We start from the raw sequence: 18,620 nt of genomic DNA on the forward strand, positions 1-18,620 counted from the left end.
TAATAGGATTAATTCTGTCCAACCAGCATTCAGGTTACTAGAGGTGCAGAATTAAATAATGGCTCACACTACTCAGATTTCAAATATTCAACACAGCTGGCAAGTTTCTATTTGAACTAGCAGGCAAACAGTACAAAATAAGGCCACTTGAACTTACAGTTCAAGTCTGCTGAAAGGAACTGATTGGAGTTTAAGAAAAAAGGCTATTCAAATGCTTTTCACGTTTACACTGTGGAAACACTTTTGGAAGTGCTTTTGCAGTACCAGTTCTGATCATTGGCAGAAATGACAATTTATGCTTACTTTTATGCTGCACTCACAAGGCACTAGGGTTATCAGATGCCAAGATGCAAATCTTGCATAGTTGATGGCAACTCGAGTAAGTTTGACAGAATTTTTTTCTTAGTCAGTGATTGGAAGGAAGTGTTTTTGACTCAAACATGCCCAGCTATCAAAACATTAAGCACTATAGATTTCTACATTAAGTGAACTTAAAATATTTATTTTATGCCTAACTGATACAGTACAGGTACGGTAACCTAGTGAATGTGTCCCTGTACTAGTAAATCAGAGCATTTAACTTCAAATTCTGCTTTGCAAAATGTAAAACTGAATTCAATATATCTGGTAAATTGTGGGTTAGAAAATGGCCATCAAGCTGCTGAGTTGTAAAAACCCAAGTGATTCCTGAAGAACATTCACCAGCGAAAGGGAATCTGCCAAGTTGACCTGATCTGGACTCAGGGCAATCAGGAATGAATGGTCCCAATGTCCCAAGGACTAATAAAAAAACCTAGTCAATGCACAACCCCCTACACAGAACACAATAATCTACATTTCTGTTTTAGTGCTGATTTTTTTGGAGGAAAGTCTAAATGAAAGCTCAGAAGGTCATGAATGCACGAGCCAGATAAGCAAAGATGAGCCAATTGAACTTCGCTGTCAGATTTAATCAAAGTCTTCCTTCTTCTTATAAATTACCATTGTGACTGCATTGTGGTTGCATCGCCAAGCAAGCATACAGGTTAGAAAGGAGGTAGGGATGGGAAAAATGAGAAACTGGAAGCAACCAAGTACCAGCAGAATCATTAGGATGCACCCCTCAGAAGTCTGAGTACAATTTTTTGTAAACAGAAAGGAAATATACCTGTCTTTACTAATCTCTGTGGAGAAAAGAAGCAAATTAGTTGTGTTAGTTTGCATTTGTGTGCAAGCCAAGAGTACAGAAGTACAACAAAGTTCCTCAGAAGCATGCCGAGTGACTGGTGTCAAAAACACCTGCTCAGTTGGTTTTAAACTACAAGATTTCAAATTTTGATGCCGTCACAATCAGCATTTAAAAAAAGACTTTCTTGTGAAAGTCAAATTACCAGCCTATACATTGGAAATAAAGGACAAGAAATCCTTCATTTAACTAGCAATCCATCCGTTCTAAAGTTGGGAATGGGAATAATTATTTTAACCCTATGTCAAAAGCTACGATTTGAAATATGATTAGAACGAAACATGCTAAATCTCTACTTCTGAGGCTTACCAGCACTCAAGATTTCACAGCTTGTGAATCTATTCAAGGTAGCTATAATAATTCACCATTGGATATCATCTATCCTTTTAAACACACTGCAAGTAGTCTAGGTGGTACTCTATTAAGAGTTCACAGGTTTATTCTTCAAACATTCATCCTGCAATGAACAACCCAAATAAACAAAATAAACCAGATCTACAATCGATCAAACTTCAATTTGTCTTTCTCCTTTCCTTTGCTTCACTACTTCCCACTGACATCACTCCCAAAGCAATATGCATTGTTTAGAGGGTACTTACAAAGCCACACGTCTTTTAAAAAAAAGTGCAATTCCTGCCACAACTGCTTAGCATTGTCCTTATCGTATGCCCTCGGTTTGGTTATTTATGGTTCAGAGGATTGATCGGTTACTCTGAAGAATAAACCCTCAAGAGGTTAACTATGTCCTCTGAATCTCATCACAATGCAGATAGGTAGGTGCTAATAAAACTGAGGGAAATGGGGCAGGCGGGGTGGTTGGGCGGAAGGCAGGGGAAAATACACCAACATCTATTAATCCTCTGTCAAATCCAATTGTGATATCTTCTTTCATGAAGAACAGGATACCTAATGTTACATAGCAATGCTAATTAAATTCTATTAACATTTTTATGGATTTGTCTACACATTGTAAAAAAAAATTAACAAATTGTAAGCATTGCTAATCAAGCTGATTATCATTAGCAGCAGTCGTCAAAATGAATGTTTAGTCTGCCAGGAGAGACAAATGGAACCAGTCTAAAAGGAAGCATGGTTTAGGAACTTGGATTCTCTGCTAATCTATAACGAACTTTGGTCTTTCTGGAAAAAACCTTGCCAGGACTTTTGCTTCATCTATTCTTAGTATAATTATCAGTGGTTTTTAGTGCATGACCCCCATTGTCCTTTACACTAGGTCATGTCCCTTCGCAATGCAGGCAGCTGCCATAAAATGGATCAGCATTTATTTGCACTGCAGCTGCTGTTAATACAAATAGATAGACTTCTGTTGTCTGTTTCCCCTTGGGAGACAGGTTGACACATTGCATGTTCAATGATGGAGCAAAGGTCCTGAGATTTGTCAGCCCAATTTTATGCTGTTCTGGTTTGTCAGGATACACCAGTTCCTTTTCAAGCAAAATGATGCATGTGTCAGAGCATGAATCTAATTGTACTACACAGGATAATTATGAAAATGCCATCTAATTTTTGACAAAGATATAGAACAAAAAACAGTGGAACAGGATTTATAAAGCTACAGTATGTTTAATTATGGGGCAACATTGGATAATTTTCGAAAGTCATTAATAATTGAATTTAGAAAGATATGTTTTCTGAGTTAAAACCAATTCCCCTCAAACATACTCTGTCCAGAAATGGCAGGGTGGATGTTTGAGGTGAATCACAGAATTGTTTTTCCCAAATTGGGCACAACACTAAAATGGTTAAATTACTAAGTACATTTACAGCTGAGCACAAGCAGCAGATTTTTTTTTTTAAACTGCCAATGTATCCAATTTTTGAAGTTGCAGTGTTAATTATTAATTTTTGAATTTGGGGAGAGGTAAACAGATTTATAGAATGTTGTTCTTTAATATCAGTGGTTTACATCTCATCACATCAGGATAGAAACATTATGGGAAATTTTCCCAATCCGGTGCCTGTGCACAGTGACAGTAAAATCAGGCAGGATGGAACATATGCTACTATCAGATTGATTGTCAGACACTCAGTAATGCATGAGCAGTAACTTCCTGCAGCTAAATATTAGGAAGATCAAAGCCAACATCTCTGACCCCCAGCAGAAACTTCATACATTGGTTACCAACTACTTCCATTCCCTGGTTACCATCTCAGGCTTAACCACACTGTTTGCAACTATGAAGTCCTGTTTGACCCCAAGTTGAGTATCTAACCTCAACTCCTCCATCACAAAGAATGCCTACTTCCACTTCTAAAACATTGTCCACCTCCAAACTTCAGCTCATCCAAAACTCTACTCTAAAAGCATTCCATTGCTTATGAATCATGAGGATGTAAACAGAAGTTACTTCTTACTGCAGTGTCTCTGCCTTCAGAGAGGGCATGAAACCAGTTTGGACAAGTGTGGGATAGCACAAACATAAAAGACTTGTAGTTCTAGTAAAACGAGACTGAAGTAGATTAAAAGGGAGGGGAAAAGGTGATGAGGATAGCAAAAGGGTAAAAGAAAAGAGCACAGGAGGAGGAGGGTTAGAAGGTACGAGAAATGTGTGTGAAGGTTGTATGTTTAGGTATGGCTCAATAGTCATGTACATGTAAAACAGCTTGGAAATGTACTCTAAAATCTAACAGATGCTGTTTTAGGACAAAATCATTAAAAAGAAAACGAAGGTCACCCTACCAGTTTATTTCACCTAATTGACTGCCAATAGTTTACCAGAAGCAAACTGACTGTAGATCTACAATTGAGAAACTGATGAAAGAAAACTTTTCAAGCTGTGTCCTATTCTTTTATCAGCACTAATCCACAGCTTTTATTTTTCAATCTCCAGTTGGAATGTAATTTTGAGCCCAGATGGATTAACTGGTCTCTTTGTCTAAAGATGTCATTGGTCTTTGCCAGTTAATCCTTACAACGGCATGTCTAATTATCATTACAAAGTGTCTCAGGGAACTATAAAAATCAGCAGGGCATCTTCACACGAGCAATTAACATAAATTGATAAATGAGTAATTTGAATTTGCTAAATCCTCTCATGCATGCAGAAAATTAAAAGAGGACAACCTCTGACAGTGGATTGTTTCAGCAAGACAGAAAACATTAAGATTTTCAATACTCATTCCTGATTGCAGATATATTAAAGAGGGAAGGAAAAGAAAGCAGAAGCACCAGCATTTTCATGACTCATTTAACAAAAATTGTGTGCAATTGACAATCTGGACACAATGCTTCAGTCATAAGGATACAGAAGAGACACAAGAAAATGATTTGGTCAACAAGCATATTGACTGGTTAAATTTGACAGTCTATTTGAAAATACACATGCTGAAGTTAAGTCTTTAGGTTTCCATTTGATCACATCTAGGACAAAATTATCTTGCATATAAAGTCTGAATACTTTAAGGAATGAAGATGTAACTGTTCTTAAATACATAAAGCATATTACCCTAAAGCACCATCACAAAAATATACGAATAAAAGTAAGTGAATAAGATAGGTATACACACTGTAAGAGGCAGACTGGGAAGCCCACGTACCCCGATGATGCTGTTCAACTCTGCCATGGTCACTTGCTTTGCACGTTCCACAGCCTGTGCCACCTGTTGTTGATGCTCGTTCACAGAAAGAAATAACTTGTGTTAAATCACTAATCTTCATAACTAAATCCTACTGCATTTAAAAAACTGAAACATATATTAAGTTTGCTTCTTTTATCATTATACTAACGTTGTACTAAAGCTGAAATGTTTAATCAATCTGATAGTAGATTGACACAGTAGATCAAACATTGACGAGAAAAATTCAGTTATACAGTGCCGCACATTAATGCCAGCGAAGAGAAACCTCAAGAAAAATGCTCATTCTGTCTGTGTGAATCCAAGCAGAGGTCTTAACTAAACCAGGTCACACCATCGTTCAATGACTACAGAAACCCAGCAGAGGTCACTGGACAGGGTAAGAACCCTGGCTTGTCTCTTTTTCATTATTCTTCCACCAAACAACCCATCACTGAGCAAAAGAGAATTAAGGGCTATTGTAGCACTGTACCAATACCCTGTTTGAGATCAATTAATTCAGCACGGACCAGGAATCAAAGTGGGATTGATCTGTATACTCATGCAACAACAGGAAAATGCATCCACATGTAAATGGTGGGAGGGGTGGGGAGGAAGGGTATGAAAGTCAACTAGTTTTGAATTTGATGTTACAGTCTAATAAATTTGTTCACGGGATACAAAGAGTTCTTGACAACAGTTCTTTCTGGGCCATGGATGAGGATCTGAGAAGTGAAGAATTATCATTTTCCTTGCAAAATGTTTATAAATTTTTAAAAACGTGAAATGACATGTTTGGACAGTTATGAGGAAAACAGAGTTAAAACAAAGGCAAGCACTCAATGATAAAATCTGATGCTAGGTGCTGCAGTTTTGCACCACAATTTAGGGTGAACTACAATATTATATAACACTGTAGTCCACATAGTTATATTAAAGCTTACATTTAAAAACACTCCTTCCCAAAACAGTAACAGGTATTCACAATATTCATCACTACTGCTAACTAATATACAAACACAGAACATAAACGTAGTTAACAACTGAACATTCCAATGCATTCACTTACTTCCTGAGACAGAAAGGGAATCACTTGTGCACAAATCGTATTCAGCCGTTTCGCTATTTCTGTCTGGATAAGAGATGATGACAATTGATTAATGACAAAAAAAAAATCAGTCATCGAACATCCACTGATTAGGCAAATGCACATTACAACATAGTGAATTAAGTAACCAATATTTTTCACGTAGTAGTGATATTCCTGAGAAAAACTTAAATATTTCTGGCAATGCCAACACAATGAAACCAAACTGAACAGAAGTTCTCTTCTTGAATTCTAAACCAAAAATAAAGTCATACAGTGCTCTCTGAAAATGTACAATTGCACAAATCACCACATGGTGCCAGCTTCGGAGATATGCAGAGATGTCACCAATCTCTATTCTAAAACAGGAATTTTAAATACAGTGCTTTTAAAAATTGTCTGCTTTCTTATGCTTACAGCTTGTTGCTTTCAGGTTAGTTTCTGGTTAACCACACCAAGGCTTGACTAACAGCACAGAGAACAGTCAACAGACACATACACCGAACACCGGACAATTCAGCACAACAGCTGCATTAGTTGTTTAGTTCATCATTCTTGAAATAGAACATTGCAACCTAGAAGTGGACACAGCACTGAAGATGTAATCTGACCAGAATACTACGCAGTTTGATCATTACTTCCTGATTAAAATTCAACTGTTTCGGCTATGTAGGTCAAATTCTATTGGCTTTGTTGATTGAGGATGATTAGTGTCAAGTCTAACAAGACTCCAAGGTTTCTTTCAACTTCTTACTTAGCAATTTAACACCATTCATGGAGTGTGCAGCAAGCCCTTTTTATATACAGTACTTTCTGCTATTCTTCTGCCCACATACATATATTATCCAATTCATTCTGAAATTTGAGCTGCCTCCTTATGATTCCACTGTTCCCCAACACCACTACTCACCCTGCCATAGTGTGATTTCATTTGCAAAATTGATTACTTTGCATTGAGTTTCTGAATCCAAGTTACGTAAATCCAAAACAGCAGTAACAACAATAAGCCCTTGGACAGCCCACTCAAAGACAATCCAAAGCCCCCCTCGTCCCCACCCACTCCCAATTTAGCTCCTTTAATCTCACAGGTGTGCATAATTGTATCTGGCTGGCAAGTTTCTCAATTAGAAAGAATAAGAAAGCTCTTTTGTGCCTTTAATTACCTTTGAAGTCCTCCTATGGCAGGCAGTACACCAGGGTGTTAGTTAAACACAGTGGGCTGGAGTTTTGCAAAGTCGTGGACTCTCCTCGGCATATCCAAAATGGCAGATGGATGTTGGACCTGGAAGTCCCGCCCCCATGTTTGACAGAAACAATTTTCACCAGGTTCGGGGGGGGGGGGGGGCGTGGAGAAATCAGGGGCAGGAAGTGACTCCCACATGTGGGAAACCTAAACTCAGCAGGGCCATTTGAACTCGAGGCTAAGTTCAAACAGAACCCATTTTTGCTGGAGCAAGGGCTTAATGCTGAAGTGTGAGAGATATGAATTTTAAGAGTCAACATAAATATTCTTGAAGGGCAGACAAGGTATGTAGAACTGTCAAGCTGCCAAGTTATTTAAATTGCTTGCCTTCTAAAATCTGAAAAAAGCTGCTTGCTCGTGTCTGAGAATTGGACAAATGTATTCTAGCAGTTTCAATAGCGATTTATTGACATGACCCAAATGTTATTAATGTAGCATTATTAGAGCTTGATTGTGTTTCACAATCTATTATCACAGTGGAGACTTTGATTGATAGTTTCATTGACAGCTCAAAGAGGCCTTTAAAGGATTTTGATGTCTTTGATGGGGGGGCTATGAATACAAATGTTTGTTTTATAAGGGGTTAAGGGCTTGATGGGACTTAAATGTATTGAATGGGCTTTCATGAATGGGCCTTGTTTTTTTTTTTAAACATAATGAAGTCTGTAATAGATATGTAGCATTTTATTTTATTTAACCTCAGCATGGCCCCTAAGGTCTGCCCATGGTGGGTACTGGGTGAGTTGGCATGGAGGGTATAAAGGCAAAGAGTAGTGGATAGGAGGCATGAGTTGGCACTAAGCTGCATAGGGGCTATAAGTGGTCATGGGTTGACATGAGTTAGCATGTATGGGCATGTAGAGTGGGTGGAGGGGTAATGTCTAGAGGGCTTAATGTTTTAAGAAAATCACTGACACTAACAAAATCACAGAATTGTTACAGTGCAGAAGGAGGCCCATTTGGCCCATCATGTCTGCACCAGCTCTCCAAATGAGCATTATGACTCAGTGCCATTCTCCTGTCTTTTCCCTGTAACCCTGCAAATTGTTTCTATTTAAATAGTCATCCAATGCCCTCTTGAATGCCTCAATTGAACCTGCCTCCACCACACTTCCAGGCAGTGTATTCCAGACCCGAACCACTCGCTGTGTGAAAAAAAATTTTTCTCACATCGCATTTGCTTCTTTTGCAAAACACTTTTAAATCTGTGCCCTCTCGTTCTTCATCCTTTTATGAGCGGGAACAGTTTCTCCCTATCTACTCTGTCCAGCCCCCTCATGATTTTGAACACCTCTATCAAATCTCATCTTACGTCTTCTCCTCTCCAAGGAGGACAGTCCCAACTTCTCCAAACTATCTTTATACTGAAGTTTCTCGTCCCTGGAATCATTTTTGCAAATCTCTTCTGCAGTCTCTCCAATATATTCACATTCTTCCTAAAGTATGGCGCCCGGAGCTATGCACAATACTCCAGCTGAGGTCTAACTAGTGTCCAATACAAGATCAGCATAATCTCCTTGTTCCTGTACCCTATGACCCTATTAATAAAGCCTAGGATACTATATGCTTTATTAACTGCTCTCTCCAATTGTCCTGCGACTTTTAATGACTTATGCACATATATACCCAGGTCCCTTTGCTCCTGCACACCCTTTCGAGTTGTACCCCTTATTTTATATTGTCTCTCCATGTTCTTCCTACCAAAATGAATCAGCTCACATTTCTCTGCATTGAAATTCATCTGCTACCTATCTGCCCACTCCACCAACTTTTCTATGGCCAGGATTTCCCGGTTGGCGAGCGGGTGGGTGGGGCCCGCTCGGCTACACGTAAAATGACGCGGGATGACGTCGGATGGAACTCCCGATGTGACCCTGCCCCATTTCAATTTTCAGGTAGGTGGGGGTTCAGCAAAATCAGCTGTGCGCCCACCGACCTGTCAATGGCCAATTGAGGACATTGACAAACTCATTAAAGTAATTAGTGGACCTGCCCATCCAACCTTAGGGTTGGCTGGCAGGCCAGGAGCCCTGGTAGGCATTAGAAAAAGCATGAAACCTCATCCACGGGCGGGATGAGGTTTCATGTAGGTTTTAAAAAATGTAATAGAAGTTCTTTGAAAGTGATGGACATGTCTCAACTCACTGACAGTGTCGGGGGCACCAAATAGAGGCGCGCCCGCTCCTAAGCTTCCCCTCCGACAGGGGGTAAAATTCAAAATTCTGCCCTATGTCCTTTTGAAGCTCTACCCTGTCCTTCTCACAGTTTACAATGCTCCCAAGTTTTCTATCATCCGCAAACTTAAATTGCCCCCTGCACACCAAGATCTAAATCATTAATCAAGATCTAAATCAGGAAAAGCAAGGGTCCCAATACCGACACCTGGGGAACTCCACTACAAACCTTCCTCCAGCCCAAAAAATATCCATTAACCATTACTCACTGTTTCCTATTACTCAACCAATTTTGTATCCACATTGCTATTGCCCCTTTTATTCCATGAGCTATAAATTTTCTCAAGTCTGTTGTGAAGTCCAAGAGAACCAAGGCTGGCCTTTTTAACTGTGCAGCACTCGGCAGCCTGTGACCACCTCCGATCTATATCTGGGGCCGGTGGGCTTGGCTCAATCCAGCACATGCCACCACAGTACCACACTGACTGCCCCCCACAAAACCCGCAATGAAGATCCCACCATTCAGGACACTTTTTCCTGAATCGGGTGCGGCAAGCCAGGAATTTCCCAGCTCTGCACACCCACCTAGGGAGCAAAAATACAGGCCAGCAATTGTGCAGCATTTACTCCAAATTGCAGTGAAGTTCCAGCTAAGGTTATGGGCTGAATCTTCCGGTCGGTGTGCGAGGGAGGACCCAACATACCAATGCGTAAAACGACGCACGACGATGAGAGGTGTGCGTCCCAATGTCATTTTGATATTTCGTTCGGTGGGTGTGCGCCGCAGCCTATTAAGGCCATTATAAAAGTAATTAAACTTGTTAAGAACACCACCCATCCAACCTTAAGGTTGGCAGGCAGGCGAAGAGCCTAGGAGGCCTTCACATTTTTCAGGAAACCTCATCCACCAGCGGGATAAGGTTACCTGAAGCTTTTATAAAATAAATAATTAAAATTTCCAGACTTCACAAACATGTCCCAGCTCATGTGACACTGTCACACGAGGGGGCATGTTTAAATAAAATTTTACTTTATTTATTAAAAAGTTTTATAATCCATTCAATCTCCGAGGCAGCTCCGTGCCTCAAGGAGATTGCTGTACTCTTGCGCATGAAAGAGCGCAGGCCCCGACTCTTCCTTCACCCCCCCCGCCCACACAGGTAGCGCTGAGTACTATTAGCTGCGTGTTACGCTGGGCGGGCCTTAATTGGCCCGCTGCGATCAGCTCCGCGTCCACTCCCACCCAAAAAACTTCTCCCCAATGTGTTCAAGTCTCTGGAGCAGAGCTCACAACCATGCCCTACTAATTCAGCCGCTAGCTTTTTAAAATTAAAACACAATGTAAGCCCAACTGCGCAGATTTTGCATTTGAGCATTACCTTGCAAGAAAAACAACAAGTGTTGGGAATCAAACAAAACCTGAAAATACATAGAAACAATGGGTTAATGTTTTGGATAAAATCCCTCATCAGAATCCAGTTCCATCAAAGGGTTATAACCGAAACATTAACCATTCTAGTTTAATGTGCATTTCTAACATTTTTAATATTTGTTTATTTTCAATGAGTGTTAGAAAATAATTAAAGGCCAGGTGCACTGAAAATCAACCTCATTCCCATCCCACATTAACAGTTAGTTTACAGTAGAAAAACATTGGTTAAGCAATAATCACAAGTGGCAGTTTCACAGCCCTACTCATGCCTCGAATGAAGGCTGAGAACAGCTTTACTTTAAATCCCAATGCCACTTAACTTTGGGGCATAACTTTCAGTAACCAACATTAGTTATTGAAAAAATTGACTGACTTGACATCAACAGTCTACATAAAATGCTAACTCTTGACCTGCCATAAGTAGGATAAAGCCTGGTTATTGATCAGCACCCAGCTTTGTTGTGAAAGTGATTGAGATAGTGGTATTAGCTTTAGTGCCAGTGAATGAAACAAAAGGTAGCATTCCTACTCGTGATCAATGTCCAATGATGATACTTGTGTATGTCCAGAAAGCAGGTGGTGAAGTCAAATCACGTCTAACTCTGACACCACCCTACAGTCAAATATCCTACCACACACCATTTCAGCTTCCATAAAATTACTGACTATGTGAACAAAGTACTAGTACGAACAGAACAATTTCTCAAGAGTCGTGTGTTTACAAGAATTGAGAAAATGAAGAGGGAAAGAAAATGTTTGAATGAATGTTCTTGAATGAGCCAAATAATTTTATTAAAAGCAAGCATTTGAAAGTATACAGCACCTCTCATCTTTAAGACATTCCAAAGTGCTCATAGCCAATGAATTACTTTTAACGTTCAGTCACTGTTATGTTTTTTTAAAATTCATTCACGGGATGTGGGCATCGCTGACTAGACCAGCATTTATTGCCCATCCCTAATTACCCTCGAGAAGGTGGTGGTGAATTGACTTCTTGAACCGTTGCAGTCCCTGTGGTCTAAATATACCCACAGTGTTGAAAGGGAGGGAATTCCAGGGTTTGGACCCAGCAATGGTGAAGGAACGTCGATATATTTCCAAGTCAGGATGGCGAGTGGCTTGGAGGGGAACTTCCAGGTGTTGATGTTCTTGAGTATCTGCTGCCCTTGTCCTTCTAGATGGTAGTGGTTGTGAGTTTGGAAGGTGCTGTCTAAGAAGCCTTGGTGAATTTCTGCAGTGTATCCTGTAGATGGTACACACTGCTGCCACTGTTCGTCAGTGGCGGAAGGAGAGAATTTTGGTGGAAGGGGTGCCAAACGAACGGGCTGCTTTGTCCTGGATGATTCAAGCATCTTGATTGTTGTGGGAGCTGCACTAATCCAGGCAAGTGGAGAGTATTCCACCACACTTCCGACTTGTGCCTTGTGGATGGTGGACAGGCTTTGGGGAGTCAGGAGATAAGTTACTCGTCGCAGAATTCCTAGCCTCTGACCTGTTCTTGTAGCCAATGTATTTATGTGGCTAGTCCAGGTGAGCTTCTGGACAATGATAACCCCCAGGATGTTGATAGTGGGGGATTCAGCAATGGTAATGCCATTGAATGTCGTGGGGCGATGGTTAGATTCTCTCTTGTTGGAGATGGTCATTGCCTGGTTCTTCTGTGGCATGAATGTTACTTGTCAGCTCAAACATGGATATTGTCCAGGTCTTACTGAAGCAGTCCATATCCAAATACAGTATCTGAGTCGCCGCAAATGGTGAACATTGTGCAATTATCAGCGAACATCCCCTCTTCTGACCTTATGATGGAAGGAAGGTCATCGATGAAGCAGCTGAAGATGGTTGGGCCTAGGGCACTACACTGAGGAACATCTGCAGTGATGTCCTGAAACTGAGATGATTGGCCTCCAACAACCACAACCATCTTCCCTTGTGCTAGGTGTGAGTCCAACCAACAGAGCGTATTCGTCCTGATTTCCACTGATTCCAATTTTGCTAGGGCTCCTTGATGCCACACTTGGTCAAATGCTGCCTTGACGTCAAGGGCAGTCACTCTCATCTCACCTCTTCAGTCCAGCTTTTTTGTCCATGTTTGAACCAAGGCTGCAATGAGGTCAGGATCTTGATATCACATGGAGTGAATCCAATGGACTGAAGATTGGCATCTGTGATGCTGGGGGCCTCCAGAGGAGGAGGCCAAGATGGATCATCCACTTGACACTTCTGGCTGAAGATTGTTGCGAATGCTTCAGCCTCATCTTTTGTACTGCTGTACTGGGTTCCTCCATCATTTGAGGATCGGGATATTTGTGGAGCCTCCACCTCCAATGACTTGTTTAATTGTCCACCACCATTCATGATTTGATGTGACAGGACTGCAGAGTTTAGATCTGATCCATTTGGCTCTGTTGATCACTTGCTGCTTATGATGTTTGGCACATAAGTAGTCCTGTGCTGTCGCTTTGCCAGGCTGACACCTCATTTTTAGGTATGCCTGGTGCTGCTCCTGGCATGCCCTCCTGTGCACTCTTTATTCAACCAGGGTTGATCCCCTGACTTGATGGTGGAGTGGAGGACATGAGGTTACAGATTGTATTGAATCCAATTTTGCTGCTGCTGATGGCCCACAGCGCCTCATGGATGCCCAGTTGCAGGATCTGTTTGAAATCTATCCCATTTAGCATGGTGGGAGTGCCACATAACACTGTGGAGGGTATTCTCAATGTGAAGATGGCTTGCTGGGCCATTTCAGTGGGCTTTTAAGAGTGCAGATCTGGAGTCACATGTAGGCCAGACAGGGCGAGGACAGCAGATTTCCTTCCCTACAGGGAGGACAGGACAATGGTTTCATGGTCATTATTAGACTTTTAATTCCCGATTTTTATTGAATTCAAATTCCACCATCTGCCATGGTGGGATTCGAACCTGAGTCTCCAGAGCATTACCAGTCCAGTGACAATACCACTACACCACTGCCTCCCCGCATTTGTGGAAACAAAGCAACCAATTTGTGCACAAGGTCTCTCAAACAGATAAATGCTAGTATTGGTAGAGGGGTAAAATGTTGGCCAAAGCCCTGGAGAATTCACAGTGCAGGCTTTATATTGTATGATATTCACGTATCAAGTCATGTTTACTCATCAAAAAGGGAGAGAACTTTGTGATGAATACAAATGATTGTAAGCTTGGCAAATAAAAAATAATGTAGCAGAATCTAAGTTAAGAAGATGATCATTTTGAGACATGTGAACAGATTATCTGTATCCACGAATCTGTTAGAGTACTGTGCAAGTACGCTGCTAAAATGCTGTGAAGTGTCACAATGCTCTTGAACGACATACTATTTAGAAACATAGTTTTTTATAGCATCTTCAATTTGCGTGGTGGTAAAATGCATTTTTCTCAAAAATGAATATTGCTTCATAAGGCCTCAATCAAACTTCATTTTAGATGTGCAAAATTAACCCTGTAGCTTCATTTAAATGCAACAGCGGTGTCTACAGAGAGTTATCTACTTTGGGGAATACGATGAAGAGGGTGTGGGGAAGCAGGAAGAGAAGCTCATGTAATCAAGGCAAAGCAGAAGCTGGTCAAACTAGTCACAGACTGCAGAATGAAAAATGACCGGTTTAATCTGTTTGAATGTGAAAGGTTGGTGAAGACACCTGAAAATGTTCTGCTTTTCTTTAATGTGCATTCAAAACAATGCATTCTTCAATGTCAGGACTTCTCTCAATGCAGCACTCCCTCAGTACCGTATCCAAGTATTACACCAGATTATGTATTCAAGTCCTGGCAACCTACAGACACAATCAAGAGTGCTATCACTGAGTCACTGAGTAAACTGGATAATAGGAATTAATTGTCTTTTTCAGTGTTTACACAACTCAGTTCACTTACAATGACTGTGACGATGCCATTAGGTACTTATTTGCTGCCCCCATTACCTACAAACTCTCTTTAACTCAAGAGTTCCATGGACAGGGCAAGATTATCCATTTACAAAACATCTGAAACAAATCCAAGGCTACCCTACCCTTTAAATTAAGAGATTTGTACTAATACCAAAAACTTTTTTAAAAATCATAAATTCTATCTTTATTATTCCCAAAATGCTTCATTCTTCAATATTTTTGAAGTCACTAAGATGCATTTGCATTCTGTGTAAATCATTACCCCTAAGGTAACCTCCTGTGATCTTGCATACAACTTCAACTTCAGTCATTGAGCTCCAATATCCAGATGCTGCTTGTGCGCGCGCTCACTCAGAAACCAAGCTCCAAGTCATTGTTGACGACTTCTCCGAAGCATGCGAGAAAATGGGCCTTTCACTAAACACCCCGAAAACTAAGGACTTCTTCCAACCAGCTCCCACCACAAAACACCTCTCCCCCTCGATTAAGGTCAAGGCAAGGTCCTGGAAAACGTGGACAATTTCCATATCTTGGGAGCCTCCTTTTAACGAAGGCAGACTTAGACGATGAAATTTATCATTGCCTCCAATGTGCGGGCTCAGCCTTCAACAGTCTGAGGAAAAGTCTATTTGAGGACAAAAGTCTCAATAAAACACTTTAGGTCATGGTTTACCAAGCAGAAGTGATCCCCGTGCTCCTGTATGCTCTGGAGACTTGGACAACCTATAGCAGGCACCTCAAAACACTGGAGAAGTACCACCAGAAGTACCTTCAGAATATTCTCCAAATCCAGTGGCAAGAAAGGCAGTTCAACAGTCTCATCCTCTCCCAGGCCAACATGCCAAGCATCAAGGTGCTAATCACTCAAAACCCACTCTGCTGGACGGGACATGTTTGTATGCCTGACACCAGACTTCCAAAGCAACTGATCTACTCAAGAAGTTGGCTCCCAGAAGGAGACTCCCAGGAGGACAGCAGAGATATTTTAGGGATGTCCTTAGATCATCCCTGAAGAGGTCAAACATGACTCATGAGAGTCCTTGGCCTGTGATTGACCAAAATGGAGAAGATTCATTCAGGAAGGCACAAACACAGAGAAGCTTTATCAAAAATGTGCAGAGGCAAACTGGAGGCATCGAAGAGAGTGCGCAAACCTCCCAACAACTCATCAACCCAACCCTCCAATCACCACCTGCCCCATTTGTCGCAGTGCCTGCAGATCACTGTATGGACTTAATCAGCCAACTCAGAATCCATCGAACCAGAGTGGAAACACTGACCCCGAGGGACTGCCTAAGCAGAGGAATTCTTACCATAAAAACAATTCTTAAAAAAATGTGCTAATTATTTAAAAACATTTAGCACTGATACACAAATGAATAGTATGTAAACAGGATTTTCAAAAACATAAGCAAGCTGGATTGAAATATAATCAGTACAAAAGAACACAAAAACGCAAATGATAGCTATAATCAATTGAGCAATAAAACATTTTGCAAGTGACTTTGTGAAGGATAATGAGCAAAACTCTCCTCAGAGTTAAAGGTGGGAGGGAGAGGAGAAAAATTAATTTTATCTGTAGATATACACCAATTATGCTTAGTGTGGCAATAATGCTAATATTTTGGTTGCACCAGAACCACTCCCCCTTCTTGTGCTGGTCAATATTGCAACAACTTCAGATGCTGCTGCCAAGATTCTGCTTTAAAGTACAGACTGGATCCGATTGGAACACACTCAGTCTACATAGTTTATTTTGCCACAAAACAAAAGGATTATCAAAATGCATTGTTCAGTTTTGCCTCACAACCACTGTCTTCCATAATGCTCACGTTAATTACAAGTATCCCATGATGTTGTTATGCAGAGACGAGAGAGAAAAAATCATCAGCAGTTTTACTGCAAATTATACCTGATAAAAATGTCACCCTAAAGATAACTTTAAAGGAAGCCCTGAAAATAACCAGACAGTTGATTTTTTCTGATCACAAAAAGTAGTTTTGAAAAGTACAACTTCCATTCAATCCAAACCTGGTTTTGAAATATTAAACACTAGAACTCTGTGATCACGACAAATGGATTCTATTCTATTGGAAATAGATCACAGGATTAAAAGACTGATTTATCAACAGGAAATTTAGTAATCTCTGACAATCTGCTCCATAGCCTCATAACCTCCCCCCACCTCCCATCATCCCCAGTATGTTTTTGGGATGCGAGTGGCACTGGAAAGACTGCATTTATTGCCCTTCGCTTCATGCTGTAAGGGGATCAAGAGTCAAACCATGCCATTAAAAGATTGTGGGCCAAGCCCCGGTGGCACATCTACTCCCCGTAGGGCAACACTCCCTCTAATCTTCATCATCGTGTAGCAACAGTGTTTCTGAGTTCCCACGCAGGCCGTCCAAAAAAATTTAAAGGGACCTTGCACTTACACAAATCACCCATGCATTCCAAATAAAATAATTAGAAGGTACATTGCTGTGGGACATTGTTGAGTCAGTAAACCAGCAGCTTACATGGTCATTTTCCAAGTGCCAGGCCACAAATATGAGCAGAATGGCATTTACCCAATGGGAGAAATTGCCCTGCTAGCTGCCACCCACAAAGATCAGAACCAATCCAACCCAGCTAACAACTGCCCTATCAGCCTAATCTTAATCATTGGTAAATTGATGAGAAGAGTCATCAATAGTGCTATCAAACACTATTTATTTACCAATAACCTACTCGCTGAGGTTTAGGGCAGAATTTTCGAAATAACACAATTTGCAGTCACTTTCAATAAAGAGCTTGACACATTTCCCTTATTTTACACATTGGGTGAGTAACTTAAATGAATCAGCTAGACATCACATGAATGTGAGGCAAACACGGAGTGGGAGCTCAGGTCAAACTCGCAATGAGAGGGTATGTAGATGCATATGAATGACGCATTCAAATGACAAGACCATTGTCAGGAACAATAAGTGTTTTTACAAAGGTGCATGATATAAGCAGTGAGTGAACACCCAAGAGCCAAGTTATATTGATGTTTCTTAGGGCAACATTTCCCCCCCGTTGGTGGGGTGGGGGGGATTCCCTCAGCTGGGAGTGCGCTGTTTCGTGCATGCATGTGAAAGAGTGCACAGGTCTCCCTGAAGCAAAGTGCTGCCTCAGGGAGATCGGCACCAATTTAAAAAACTTTCAATAAAGATTTTTTTAAAATTTCCCTGCCATGTCCCCTCATGTGACACTGTCACGTGAGCTGGGACATGTCCATAACTTTTATTGTAAAATATTCTGCATTTTTTAAATCACTCATAAAACCTCATCCCGCCCATGTATGAAGTTTCATGTTTTTTCATAAGCCCGCCTGGGCTCCCGACCTGCCCACCAACCTTAAGGGCAGGTCCATTAAGGTGTTCAATTGGTTTTTTAATGGCTTTAATAGGCCGTTGACAGGTCTACGGGCGTGCATCCGAGTCAGATGCGTGCCCGCCGAACTGACCTCGGGATGCACGCCCGACGTCACCCCGCGTCATTTTTAAAAAGTCGGCGAAGGGGCCCCGCCCCTGCTCGCTGACCGGAAGATGCTGGCCATAATCTTCCTAAGTCTACCGAAACATGTTGGTGCATCCCTGATATCCGCAGCAGAGGTGGAGGCAGCCTGCTGAATATGCTACCCCTTGTTGAATTTGATAATTTTGGCGGGTGCCCTCTGGAGCGCCAAGACTTAGAGGGCCCCACCCTACTCTGAGCTGCTGCAGGGCAGGTATAACCTCCTTAGCTCATGAGGGCATCAGAGGCAGAGGGGTTTGGAATCAGCTGGACGTGCCTGGAGTCACCCCAGTGGATGGTCCCAGGGTGAACAACTGCTGGTCTTCCTCCCTTTGTGTGCCCGAGGGCCTCTGCCCAACTCCTTGAAGAGGAGTAGCACCTGAAGGGAGGTCAAGGTGCCCCACTCCCCTCTTGCCTAGGCACTGACAG

General features: G+C 41.4%; 1 protein-coding gene across 4 annotated transcripts in view; it reads right to left on the minus strand.

Moving 5' to 3' along the window:
* LOC144696357 (transducin-like enhancer protein 1) overlaps positions 1-18,620 on the minus strand; it is a 133,588-nt gene that overhangs the window by 74,467 nt on the left and 40,501 nt on the right. For 2 of the 4 annotated variants that reach the window (XM_078567576.1, XM_078567591.1), the window contains exons 5-6: positions 5,871-5,933; positions 4,754-4,858 (exon numbers count right to left, since the gene is read on the minus strand). In XM_078567576.1, the coding sequence (XP_078423702.1) occupies positions 4,754-4,858; positions 5,871-5,933 (168 nt within the window). The remainder of the gene's footprint in view (positions 1-4,753; positions 4,859-5,870; positions 5,934-18,620) is intronic. The other 2 variants (XM_078567579.1, XM_078567586.1) reach the window with 2 other exon arrangements.

This window comes from Cetorhinus maximus, chromosome 2 (assembly GCF_964194155.1).
Source record: "Cetorhinus maximus chromosome 2, sCetMax3.hap1.1, whole genome shotgun sequence".
Classification (NCBI taxonomy): domain Eukaryota; kingdom Metazoa; phylum Chordata; class Chondrichthyes; order Lamniformes; family Cetorhinidae; genus Cetorhinus; species Cetorhinus maximus.